The 13,654-nt window shown below is 40.7% G+C and overlaps 1 protein-coding gene and 3 non-coding genes across 6 annotated transcripts in view; 3 read left to right on the top strand and 1 right to left on the bottom strand.

The window, feature by feature from the left end:
• The window catches only part of LOC131466757 (contactin-associated protein-like 4), an 86,018-nt gene that overhangs the window by 25,325 nt on the left and 47,039 nt on the right, over positions 1-13,654 (bottom strand). For all 3 annotated transcript variants that reach the window (XM_058640199.1, XM_058640205.1, XM_058640213.1), the window contains 7 exons: positions 12,112-12,379; positions 11,086-11,235; positions 10,206-10,377; positions 3,480-3,586; positions 2,716-2,835; positions 2,093-2,293; positions 359-521 (listed from right to left, as the gene is read on the bottom strand). In XM_058640199.1, coding sequence (XP_058496182.1) covers positions 359-521; positions 2,093-2,293; positions 2,716-2,835; positions 3,480-3,586; positions 10,206-10,377; positions 11,086-11,235; positions 12,112-12,379 — 1,181 coding nt within the window. The remainder of the gene's footprint in view (positions 1-358; positions 522-2,092; positions 2,294-2,715; positions 2,836-3,479; positions 3,587-10,205; positions 10,378-11,085; positions 11,236-12,111; positions 12,380-13,654) is intronic.
• Positions 7,125-7,207, top strand: trnal-uaa (transfer RNA leucine (anticodon UAA)). Its single transcript has one exon. It is a non-coding gene; the product is annotated as a tRNA-Leu (tRNA).
• Positions 7,566-7,648, top strand: trnal-uaa (transfer RNA leucine (anticodon UAA)). Its single transcript has one exon. It is a non-coding gene; the product is annotated as a tRNA-Leu (tRNA).
• On the top strand, positions 7,979-8,061 carry trnal-caa (transfer RNA leucine (anticodon CAA)). The gene has a single exon. It is a non-coding gene; the product is annotated as a tRNA-Leu (tRNA).

The following is a 13,654-nucleotide window of genomic DNA, read 5'->3' on the forward strand; positions in this document are numbered from 1 at the left end:
TATCCACAACACTAAATGATTTCTCCCTTGGGCCATAATTTACTATTTGACCTATGAGCTTCAGCTGGTGGTTAGTCTTTCAACCTTCTATTCATTCATTCATTCACTCATTCATTCATTGTCTAGCGTTATATCGTCCACATGAGGGTTGCAAAGAGTCCCAATCCCAGCTGACATAGGATGAAAGGCAGGGTCACAACATGGACAGGTCACCAGTTAACTATTATAGAGTGATAGTTAACTATTCACTCTCACATTCACACCTTTGGTGATTTTAGAGAGTCCAATTAATATTTTGGCTAAAAGGTAACAGTACTAGCCACTAGTCCGCCGTGCGGCGTGATGAAGGGGGAATTACCACTCAATGCGGTCGGCGTCACAGTTGCAGTAGTGATGTGTGTCCACACAGTCGCCCTGCAGGCCACAGGCACACTGTTGGCTGCCTGGTTGAGCTCCACCCCAGTAAGTCTGGAGACGACCGGTGCCGGGACCCCCAAACCACCAGCTGAACGGAGAACCCTCTGAAACACACACAATCACAAACTTTAACGTGTCTACTGCTAAAGGATCCTGAAAAGGGAAGTTCTACCTTTGGAGGAAACATTGTCACCTCTAGAGAATGGCATTTCACTTCTGGAGAAATAGTTTTTACCTATAGAGAAAGAAATGTTACCTTCTGGAAAAGGAAGTTTTAGCTTTGGAGAAAAAACACCTTTACCTCTAGAAAATGGCATTTTCCTTCTGGAGAACTTTTTTTTTACTCTGGATGAAGACATTTTACATGTAGAGAAAAAAAAGACCTTTAAAAAGTGGAAGTTTTACCTCTGCAGGAATACATTTAACCCATACTGATGTCTCATTATGTTTATTTTCAACACCATTGCTAGTTTTGAATTTCCCAAGAAGAAAAAAACAAACAAAAACAAAACCCTGACCCACGTGGGCCCAAATAAAAGTGACTTAAACCACACCATCAGCTCTTTCTGGATTATTACATGCATCTTGTTCAAAAGTGATAACGTCGTAAAGGCTGCATTGATCGTTCGTGAGGTTGTTGTGAGTGTTCAATAGCTGCTTAACTGAAAATAAGAGAGGTTGTAAAAGAAGAATCACCAGAGCAACAAAAAAGGTTATGAGGGCTGCAGATCATTTTAATGGTCCATATATACTTTCTGAGACCAGTGCGCACACGACAGCAGCCTCTTGCGTCAATCGATAATTGACTCGGATGCTCACAGTACATAAAAGCTGTAACACAGTGGGAAATAGTGTGCGCTGTACTGGGATTATAAGAAAATAAGTGAAGGCTGTATAGAAAAACAAAATCCCCCTCTCTCCGCCTCCCAAGATGAAGGAGAGGAATGTTTTCCAGCCAACACTGAATACATTATTTTGAGTTGAGGTCCAGGATAGTATAAATGAAAAAATAATATATAAATAAATTCACATGCTGAGCGTGTGTAGGTGGGGAGGATGGAGAGAAGGTGGTTGGAAAGGTCTCTGCTGAGTCAGCGCTTCGGAGAGCACCAGAGAGCTTAAAATGAAAATTCTATTTCTTTACCCATTCTGTCTTTTCTGCCTCTTTGGCTATCTCCATCCATCATTTCATATCCCATCTCCCAAATACTGGTTGCCTCACCACTCACGTATCTCTCTCGCATGGCTTTTGTAGTTCCACAGGAGTGAAAAACTTAAGGGTGTGTGGACTTGCCTTGGTAGATATATGCAGTGTACTGTATGTACTAAGTACACAAACCTGTCAATCCATACAGTTACAGACTAACTCAAAAATGTCTTTTCCAGTCCAGTTTTCATGTCACGGGAACATTTGAAACATAACTTATATAACTTATATGTATATATATATATATATATATGTACATATATAAATATATACACATATATATATATATATGTATATATATATATATATATATATATATATATATAAATAAATATATATATATATATATATATATATATATATATATATATTGTCGCCTGTATATATATATATATATATATATATATATATAGACGACATGTCCGGCAAACCTGGTTAAAATGTCTAGCACAAACAAACATTCCTCACCTGGGGTGTTGAGGAGGCGGGACTTCCTGCAGTGATAGGACAGTTCCTGTTCGCAGTGCTGTGATTGGCTGATCATGGCCGACAGTTGCTCCTCAAGAGACGAGTAGTCAAAGTGAACCGCATACTGGTTCACACCTGGAGAGGGTTGGACTCTGGTCAGCTCTGTGTTGTTGTGCTGGACCACCATCCATGTGTTCTCCTCTAAGGCGAATAGATAGATAGACACAGATGCTATTAATTACAGTTCATTAACAGCTTCTTGTACGTATGTATTTGTGTTAACCACGCACAGGCTGAACTCTGACAAGTGTTTTTTTTCAGCAATGTAAATTCACATGGCACCAAGTTCACCAATATGTAGTTGTATGGAATCTGTATCCCTCTGCTCCTTCTTGGGTTAAGTTATCACGTGCACTGTTCTAAAATCATTCTGTTGCTACCGACTTTAAAAGAGGGACTGAATGAAGTGACATGAACTTGACAGGAGAAAATAAAAGGATGAGTGTCATCGTAATTCATATTTATTTATTTACCAAAAATAGTTGGATGAATGAATAAAGTGGATGATCACAATTCCATTATAACATGTCGAGTGACGATGAAAAGCTGAAGGTGTGCGTCACCTGTCATGTTGCAGTAGACCAGCTGAGGTTTGATTGGTCCGCTGCCGTCCACATCGATGTAAAAAAGCCCCGACGTGTTGCCGTTGTGCTTGTAGGCCTCGCAGGACTGTTCGTGCACAGCTGTGTGGAGAATAATGAGATCAGCTCCTGTGGAGGATTAAGGCTGCTGCTGCTGCTGCTGCTGCTGCTGCTACACTGCATGTGTCACCACTGAATCCTCACCGGAGTTTCCTTTCTTTCTGTTCTGTCCGTCCCACCGGACAGAACAGAAATGACTGAATGAACTCAGGCCAACATAAACCCTCCATGACTTCTCTTTCTTCACAAATCCCTGTTTCCACTCGGGAGGTGTGTTCAAGGTCAGTCACTGATGACACTTCTGTTCCACTGTGACATTTTGAGTCAATTTATTTATGTATGTTTGAAACAAGTGCATCCGGGCAGTCGGGCAACAGTGTGTGTGTGTGTGTGTGTGTGTGTGTGCCACACAAGTAACCTTGAAATCAGTTCCATGTTTACGGGGTAAAATGTGTTAATGAGTTTTAATTGGTCTTTAAATGCGGCAAATAAGATTTTATCTGAACTCAGGCAATCCGATCTTCCATCTGTTTGCCTCTGGCTTTAATTCATGCAGGAAGTATTCACTGTCTCCGTTCATTATCATGTTTCACACTTGGCTCCCTTGTTTGCATTTCATCTGTCATCGCTCCCTGTTTCTCATGTCGGGTGATAACGTGGTGGCATCTGGCCGACAGGAGACTTACAGCTGTGGCAGGTTGCTCCGCTGTAGCCGCTGTCAGAGCAGTTACAGTGGAAGACAGTCCACGATTGGCTGCAGTGGCCTCCATGTTCACACCGATTGGGAGAACACCTGGAAAAAAAAAGAGACAGAGAATGAGTTTGGGTCAAGGAAAATGGTCGAAGAAGGCAGTCGTCACCAAATCCTCGGTTTTAGTCATTCACTTCTGACTTACAACAGCAGGAATATTGAAAATCTCTTTTCCTGCTATTGTTTAAAGAAGAATCTCCATGGTTATTTATAATAATTATGGTATAAAAACTCTGCAGGTCATCGAAATGTTCTTATTTGGACACAGAAAATGACCTCATCAAAGGGGAAACAGCCCAGAATCATCTTCCCATTTTAACCACACTTTGATTAGAATGAAATGTGTAAATGGTAAATTTAGCCATACGATTTACTAAATTGCACTTATTTCTCTCAAGAAATGTCACGTTTTGTAAAAAGATACTTCATTAAATGTAAAACAAAAATCAGATTTCTTGTTGTTTACAGGTTATTATGCTATTATTTGAACTCAAATTGTGCTGTATGTGGCCCCTGAACTAAAAGGAGTCTGACGCCCCTGATTAAGAGCAATGGGGATTAGGTAATTTACTCAGGGGTAACCCCGCCCACCCTTCGCTCACATGTTCCCTTTCTGCCCCATAAATGCAGTTATTGATTTTCTTTCTGGTGTTTCAGAAAGTTCGACAAAGTTCTTTTCTTTTTTCACATACAGTACATATACATATTTACCCTTTAAATGATGCATTACATCTTTCTTGACATTAATCATCACTTTTTTTTTTTAAATCTGTTTTTAATCCCGTTAATTATCGGGTCTTTTGCTGCCTGACTGTGTTTTTCTCCTCTCTCGCTGTAGCTGTGTTTGGAAAAATAAAACCTCTTTGAAATACTGCTGTTATTATTGTGACATTATTAATTATTTCAAGGTGGTAATAGCCTTTTAGTTGCAGCTATTGAAAGTTATATATTTGACGGCCAACATGTTTGTACTTCGATATAAAGCTGAGTTTGGTTTAAAAAAAAGAAAAAAAATCTGCCATTATACTGAAATATGACATCAGAAGAATACCTTCCTACCCTTTCCCCAGAGAGATGAAAAGAATAATTTCATTACTTCACAGATTTCTCTCCCAACATTTTGCTTTCATATCACATAAAAGCTTTTTTTTTTCTTTTTCTTTTGCCTGAATAGAAAGTATCCACTCACTTCTCCTCGGCAGCAGAGCTTCACTCCTGTCAGGCTGTTTGAAGAAGTTCTCTAAATGAACCCAGCTGCAATGAGATGACACTAAAGCCTCGGCGCGTATTTATAGATAAATATCACACTGCTGCCGTGACCATCGTGACATTAATCATGTTTATAGGCGGAAGGAAAGGGATGCGGGGAAGCAAATGTGGGAACTGTATCTGGATTATACAAAAACAACAACACATGAAGCAAACTATCCTTGTGTTGCATATAAACAGGCCATGTTTTATATATGAGTGAATAGGAGATTTATATGCAGCAGATACTGGATGTGAGGGTCAGAAGCAAAGTGGTGTCAGAAAATAAAATGAAAAAGGAATGGAGAAGATGCGTTCAAATCCACAACCGTCCATTTGTATGTTTTGGCACGCTCACACATTTTTGGGACTCCGATCTCTACTGTAGGCTTAAGTATTTTAGGAGAGCCAGTGATAGTGTTTTATTTTCGAGAGGCCACACGGTTGGTGGAGTGGTTAGCACTCTTGCATTTGCAGCAAGAAGACCTGGGTTCGTGACCCACTCAGAAGAAGGGTATTTTCTGCATGGAGTCTGCATGTTCTCCCTGTGTGGGTTTGTTTCCCACAGACCAAAGACATACAGCTGTGGGGGTGATTGGATACTCTACCGCAGGTGTGAGAGTGGATGGTTGTTTACAAGTAAGATTGAGAGAAACGTCTGTGAAGGTACACATTCCTTGAGTTCAATCTAAATTTGTAACTGCTCTCTTTACTGCAGCCGAGTCACGGAACAAAACGAAAACTACCCCTTCCTTTAGATCTCTCAAATAAGGGAAGAAAAAAAAATAAAGTCATTGCCAAATGGAATTTGAAAGCAGACTTTCATTTTAATTTAAATGCTAACACACTGCAGCTTTAAAAGTGCAATGCTGGGAAAGTTCATGTATGTGGTCTACGTGTTCAGGTCATCCTGCCATCCATCTATGATAAATGGGAGGTAGATAATAGAAGACAGAAGATACATCATCTTGTTTGAGATGAATCAGGTGACTCCGGGAAAGGATTAGCACATAAATAGCACAAGAGAGGAGATAGCAGAATCTGAGCAATTGCGTTCTTAAGTGTAATCCTTTCTCTTACCCTTTAATCAAACTACATGTGAATACCACATAAAACCCAACTACGCAGGCATCAGACGAACACTCAACCTCTACACAAGGAGGCCTTTTGGGTTGTGTCTTCCATGAGGCGACAATACTAACAACTGCACCGCTGCGTCAGGCAGCCAAAACCCTTCATACCAGTCAGAGATGAATCCACAACTCTGTAAAAGGGAGATGGAGGGACAGACAGAGGACGATGAGTAATCGTGTTTTTATCCACACTGCTTTGACTCCATCTGTTGTAGGACCAGCTGTCACCTCCAAGGGGTTTGACACACACACACACACACACACACACACTATTTTACGTCACTGCTGTTTACAAAAAAAGGCAGTATGAGCCTGTGTATGTCGTGCTACTTGAATGCACACTTTGCTGATTATGTTTACTTGCCCGAAATAGTGAAAAGAAAAGAGGTGACTGTACAAAAAATTGCAGCCTTAATTTAATTAAGACTTTAAGAAAAGCCATGACTCAGCAGCTGGCCAGTCTGTTGTGATGTGGTTCTCCTTCGTCACATCGACATACACTGCTGCTGAGCTGAGAGAAACCTCAGAACTTTGACTCACGTCTAGTTCACATTGCAGCACTTCTTGGTCCGTAAGTTTGGTCTTCATGTATATGACACAAATGCCTAATCGCAATTGCTGATTGACCCTGAGTTACAAGGGGCAGGGGTTAAAATCTACAGAACAGAATGGGACATGTTTTGCCAGATTTTCAACATGCTGCAACAAAAAGAAAAAACGTGACCATCACTATCATGGATCATGGGCATTATTATGCTTGTGCCTGAAGCATAAAATGTCAAAAGTCAAAAAGTCTCATGTGTGCCGGATCAAGCCTGTATTTGGGGATCAGAAATCTATAGGTCGGAGAAGTTTTGGGGAAAATAATTGCCATCATGGTACGGTACAGTTTGGTACAGTATGGTACAGTTTTGGAAAGGGTTAGCCCTGGGTCTGTAGTACCTTAACTTGGTCGGTCGCACCGGTGTGACGACAACGAACAATGACAGACAACAACGGAGGGCATCCAGCAGCACTTTTTTTACCCTGCTCAGTTTGTGGCTGTTTGTCTCAACAGTACACCAGACACTGGTCGCAAGGGAGTGGCGTTTTTCTGTCGCCCCATCAGCTGACTGTTGTGGGTGGAGCCAGTCAAGCTCTACTTGGCTAATAAAATAATAAGAGTCGACAAAACCAGGCGAGAAAGTAAACCAATTGCCACCAGGATGGCCGAGAGGTTAAGGCGTTGGACTTAAGATCCAATGGGCGAATGCCCACGTGGGTTCGAACCCCACTCCTGGTATTGTGTTTAAGCAGCAAACACATGAAACGTGCAAGTAGATGTCGGCATATAAAAACAGGGCAAAGGTCATTGTCACAAAGCTACATTAGGCCACAAAGTCACACTTTGTGGATTTGGCTTTAGTCAATGTTGCAATTATATCACAAATAAGACGCAAACACAATTCTATAATAGCATAAAAGGAAGAAGGAAACCCCTCTCCCAACAGTGGGTTTCTCTTAGAGACCTAACGTTTGGTCTATTTAGCTGAAGTTAATTGGTCATCAGGTGTAAAGTCACCGGGGGACAAGATAAGACTGTTTTGTGTCTTTGCGCAGAGACTGGGTCCATTATCTTGATGGTTTACAGTCTTCACGTAATCAGGATGGCCGAGTGGTTAAGGCGTTGGACTTAAGATCCAATGGGCAAATGCCCACGTGGGTTCGAACCCCACTCCTGGTATTGTGTTTAAGCAGCAAACGCATGAAACGTGCAAGTAGATGTCGGCCATGTAAAAACAGGGCAAAGATCACAAACACTGTGTCATTGTCACAAAGCTACATTAGGCCACAAAGTCACACTTTGTGGATTTGGCTTTAGTCAATGTTGCAATTAAATCACAAATGAGACGCAAACACAATTCTGAAATAGCATCAAAGGAAGAAGGAAACCCCACTCCCGACAGTGGGTTTCTCTTAGAGACCTAACGTTTGGTCTATTTAGCTGAAGTTAATTGGTTATCAGGTGTAAAGTCATCGGGGGACAAGATAAGTGGTTTACACTCTTCAAGTAATCAGGATGGCCGAGTGGTTAAGGCGTTGCACTCAAGATGCAATGGACATAAGTCCGCGTGGGTTCAAATCCCACTCCTGGTATTCACCTCTTTATTTCCCGGTGGATGTTGCACCTATATCTCTGCAGTATGGTACATTATGGACTCACACCTTTGCAACAGCAAACCCACCATATCAGAGGAAATAAAAGACAGATTCCTTTATACACTGCCTGGCCAAAAACAAAGGCTCACACACTCTAATAGCCTTTAGCTTTGATTTGACTCATTGGCTGTGGCATTGTTTCGATAAGATTTATTTCCATCCAGTGTTGCATTCATTTTTCACCAAGATCGTGTATTGATGATGGGAGAGTCACAACACTGCGCACATCCCAAAGATTTTCAATGGGGTTAAGGTCTGGACTCTGTGGTGGCCAATCCATGTGTGAAAATGATGTCTCGGGTTCCCTGAACCACTCTTTCACAATTTGAGGCTGATGAATCCTGGCATTGTCATCTTGGAATATGCCCGTGTCATCAGGGAAGAAAAAAATCCATTGATGGAATAATCTGGTCATAGTCACAGTATATTCAGGTGGTCAGCTGAGCTCATAATGTTGCTGAACCTGGACCTGACCAACTGCCAAGACTACCAACAATAAACGGCTACTGTAAAAAGGTGGCAACTTTTATTTTGTATAATGCCTCAAAAACTTAAGTGCCTGTCAGTGGGGAAGAAAAAACAACTTTGATTTATTGACCAAGTTGTTTGTGATGTGACTTTAAACTAGGCCTAAAGTAAATTAGAGTTGACTCAGTTCTTATCCAACAAACACGATGTGTGAAATTTAATAAAAAAAGTGGTAGTGAAATGTGGAACCACAAGCCCTCGGTTGGTCCTCGGTTGAATGCTGCCCAGCAAAAATATGACTATAAAACTGAAGTTTTTCGGTCTTCTTTAGAGACGGAGCAATAAAAAGTAACGGATTCAGAATAAATAAAACCAGAGTTAAATCTTCATCATTAACAGGAAGTGTAACATACTTTGTGAGTGAGGATAGCAGACTGCAGTGAGACATTAAAAAATGAACAGGAACGTTGATTTATTACATATGAGGGAGAACATAAATCAAACCGGGATTTCAGTGGTTATTTCAAAGCCTTTGATATTCACTGAACACAAATTGTCCATTTTTAATAGAAATGCTGTGAGCACTTACTTTTAAGTTGTTTTTTTTTAAAGTTTGTTTGTGACTTTTGTTTAAGAAAAAGAAACATTACAGTTTACCTCCACAGATGTGTCTCATATAGAACTGTAAAATAATCAGGGCAAAAGAACAGAAAACGATTTCAGCTCTTGGTCTTTTAAGCCTCTTTTCTCAGAGGTTAAGGTGTTGGACTTAAGATCCAACGGGCAAATGTCACCTCTGGTATTGTGTGTAACACAATAGGCTGAACGAGACTTAAAGGTGTAATCAGTCCCTGAGTCCTAGGAGATATCAGTAATATAAATATGACAATCAGGTTACCATGCTCATTCATTCTTTCTTCTACTTTCCACTTGATTTATAACATCAGTAAACATTTTTTCTCAGGAGTTCATGATCACAGTTGTTTCAAGTCATCTTACATAGCACATGATGAATCTTTTGTAAATAGTATTAGTAGCAGTGATTGACAGCTGGTACAATCTGATAGGAGCCTGGTTGCATGTGGCGTCTGTGCAAAAACTGTCAAATAGCTCAAATTGCAAATCACAAAGTGGGAGTGTGTTTTGCAAGTAGAAGACTATATCCATATTTATTTTAAGTGTTTGATTATGTCACCATTATGGTGACATACTGTCTTATTCTCACAAAATACCCATTGAAGGTACCTAATATGTACATTTGTTTAAGGGGATAAAAAAAAGAAGGGCACGTTACTCTACTTGCAATGGGAAATGAGTCAATGGCCTTTTTACATCAGGTTTACCTGTATTCATAATATGTATAAATCTGATAATTTTGGCGTAAAAAAAGTATTTGAACTGATGCTAGATCTTTGCACAAGTTGTGATAAACTGTATATTGTAACATGGAAACAAAATCCTTGTGGTGCTTGTGCATAAAAAAAGAAAACCAATGATACAAAAGCTGCAAAAGCTGTGTAAATAAGCTTTAACATACATTTTAAAATAAAGTTTCATTGTCACATTATAGTGAATCAAGTGATAAAATGGTGGTTAAATTCGGTGATTCTGACCTGTCAATGATGCCACACATGTCGATCTGCAGGTAGCTGTAGTTTCCCAGCAGCCTTTGCTGGACCAGGATCAAGTCCACTGGCTGGTCGTCCACAGTGAGGAGACGCATGCAGCCTTGGAAGGTGTCAAAGGGGTTTCTACATTCCTGATTGTAGTGTTCAGCGGGACAACCTAGAGGAGCAAGGTGGTGGAGAAGTTAGATGAGAGATCAAAAGTCACAGTGAGCCAATCAAAAAAGAAGGAACGGATCCAGGGAGAAGCCAAGAATGAAGTACACAAACAGAGTTTTACCATTTGACCAGCGTCATGCACTCATGATATGTGCCATGTGTTATTGTCTGTTTTCCTCTAAAATTGGAACATAATTTACAAACGTGACATCATGACCATAAACTCCTCTGGAAAAGGTTTAATGACGTTATGCATCAAGTGAAAAGAAACTTCATCGGTAACTTTTCCTATTGACTTTTATTCATTATTTTTTTCAACCAGCAGTATATTAATAATTGATGGAAATTGCATCAGAAATAAGACAGTAGAACTGTAACACTACCTTTTTCTAACAAAATGATTACCATACTATTACCATGTGGTTTCTGTACTGTAATGAAAGCGATCTATAGCTGCTTAAGTCTATGATATCCTAAGAATATGTTGGGATTCACCCTTATCTGGAAACATAAGATTGTAACTTGCTAACTCTCTTGCACCAAAGTCTATGCTGTCTCATGTGGTAGTTTGGTAAGATTGTGTCACTAAGGTAGTTCCTTACACAAGATTTGAAACACTGATGTCACAAAATTTGATGGAGGCAGCAGTGGATCAACTTTGGATGTTTATACAGTATACTGTATTTTTACTGACATTTTCCACTCTTACCCCCAAAAAAGAGCTGATGTCTTATGGCGACAGGAAACGAGGGGCTGGAGTGAGCAACACCTCCCTCTCCTTCATCGACAGCGATAGTCAAGCGTCCTCGTCCAGAGGTGAAATCCACTGAATGCCACTGACCATCGTTCAGAGCTGAACCTGGAGACCGGACGTCAAGCATGAAAAAAAGCACGAGTGATTACGACATATTTGTTCAAAACAATGTGATAGTACACTAAACATTTCCAAAGGATGGAATGACAATGTAACCATCACTACCCAATACTCAATACTATAGGCTAGAGGGTGTGGTTGTGAATCTGACAACAATCAAACGCGTGACAGTGGAGGAGTTTGTAACAATGTACCTTTTACAAAGAGACAAATGCAGCCTTTTGGTGTTGTTAAGTGTCTTATCAACTTGCAATGGATCTTTAAAAAAAAAAAAAATCCCACTGCGGTTGACCTGCTTTTGACTTTACTGTAGTAGTGATCCATTCTGACCGAGTACAAAGAAAAGGCTCCGTCCATTCATCTAAGAAGCATAAATGAGCCTTTACTGTTCTCATGTGGTGATATGATACAACCTTGTCCAAGTTTGTCGTGAATAAAGCACTTGAAGGGTTTTCAACTGCGATGTAACCAAGTCTCTGCAAGATGTAAAAGAAACAAATTCAAGGATCTTCTGAAGGTTTTGTAGGTTTCAGTTAGTGGCAACAAGTTGATGCTCTTATTGTTAAGAGCTGTGACCCTCATCTGAAAACAGGCTCTGTAAAGCAATACTGTCAAACCTGACTGAGGGAGCATTTGTGTTTATACAGCAGCAGATCAGGGGTTGGCAGGAGCAAGACGGGTTTATTCTGTCAAACAGTAAAATAAGCAGTAGTCCTGTGTACAGTGGGAGAATGTTGCCGCGTGACATCTAAACACTGCAAAACTGAGAAATAAAGAGGGTTGTATGGAGCAGAGCGGATGAATCAGCATTGTGTGAATTCACATTCACAGATTGAGGTTTTTTTAGGTGGTTAGACTGACCTGCACTCAGCTCCAGCACGGCCCTGCCAGTCTTATGAATCTGTAGCCGCAGTCTAGCCTCACTCAGGTACAACCAGACTACGCCGCCCTCGTTAGGAATTGCAAAGGTGACCAGAAGCCCGGCGTTGTTCCACGTCCTGAACTGAAACCCCACGGACACGCCCTCTGAGTCAGATGTTGCTACCACCGGCAACTGGAGAAAGCTCTGGGGGCCGGGAAACGTTGCGGCGACGGAAACTGGCTCAGCACAAGAAAAGGTCACATTGCCCTGAGACAGAGAGAGAAGTCGAGTGGAGTGAGAGTAAAAATGATTACCATCGTGTTAAAAAGTGACATAGAACATGAATATTAATCAGTTGTGGAGGACATTGCTCATGTGGCCTCATGTCATCATGATCTCATCAGCAAGTCTCCTCGAGAACAACCATGAAACCATCAAACGAAGAGACCAGTGTCACAATCTCAGAGGCATGGAGTGTTGGATAGTATGTATGTGAACATTTCTATACAGACATTTCCTTTGCGGTCCATTATTTTGAGTGGTGGTAATGACACTGGGTCCATTGCTAAAGCTGCAGCAGTAATATATTACAATGCTCAGTCTCGGCTGGGAATATCAGCCTGCTATCTTTATAATGCTCTGGAAACACAGATGACATCTAAAAGCCCTTTGTAGAGCTGTTAAAGTGATAGATGAAAGTGCGCAGGAGGATGCAGCAGTGCTGGAATATATGAGGGGAAAAGTGAACAAAACCTCCAAAAACCATTCACTTCCACTCATGCAATCCCAAAATCCTCCACTCAGACATATGCCATTGAAAGCTCCACTTCTTTTTTGTTACCATGCCTTTATGAAAGGCCAAAAGCGGTCTCTCTATTAAAAAGGACAATAACTGTGTTAATACTCAACGTCGCTAAGAGCTACAGTGCTCTTTTAAAACAGCCTCTATTAAAACTGCCATCCATGCATGCAAATCACCCAGAGTTCTTGCTTCCTTGTGCTGTGGTCCTTAAATATAACGAGTGACCGTTTATCAGAAATGGTTCAGAGCTGCTCTCCACTGAGCTCGCTCCACTTGTCCTCTTATAGAAACTGTTCTAATGATAAATATAAGGAAGCATTACTGAAAGCCTAATAATCTGCAACTTTCCTCAGGTCTCTCATCACTCACTGTCCTTGTTAAGTGCTTGTTATCATCATTAACTAGGCCAAGGGCTAATTAGCAGATGACGACACATGATTACCAATGGTTTCCGAAAAGTATCAACCATAGCTTGTAAATAAATAATGAAAGTGAAGCCAATACCAGTGCCTGAACCCTGTAGTCTTTTGAATGGCCGTCAGGGGGACGACTCTTCTAGTACGTATCTTCTTTGTATTCTATTCTATGACAAACCAAATGATGTTCCTAAATAAACAATGAAGTGCAGTATATGTATTCTTTCGAATACAGTTCCTTCTGCTGCCCTAAATACTCTTATTTGTGACTATTAAATGGCAATTTGCAAACAATGGGAGACATCGCTGCAGCAGCTTCAGTTA

The sequence above is a fragment of the Solea solea genome, chromosome 1, assembly GCF_958295425.1.
Source record: "Solea solea chromosome 1, fSolSol10.1, whole genome shotgun sequence".
In the NCBI taxonomy this organism is placed as follows: Eukaryota; Metazoa; Chordata; class Actinopteri; order Pleuronectiformes; family Soleidae; genus Solea; species Solea solea.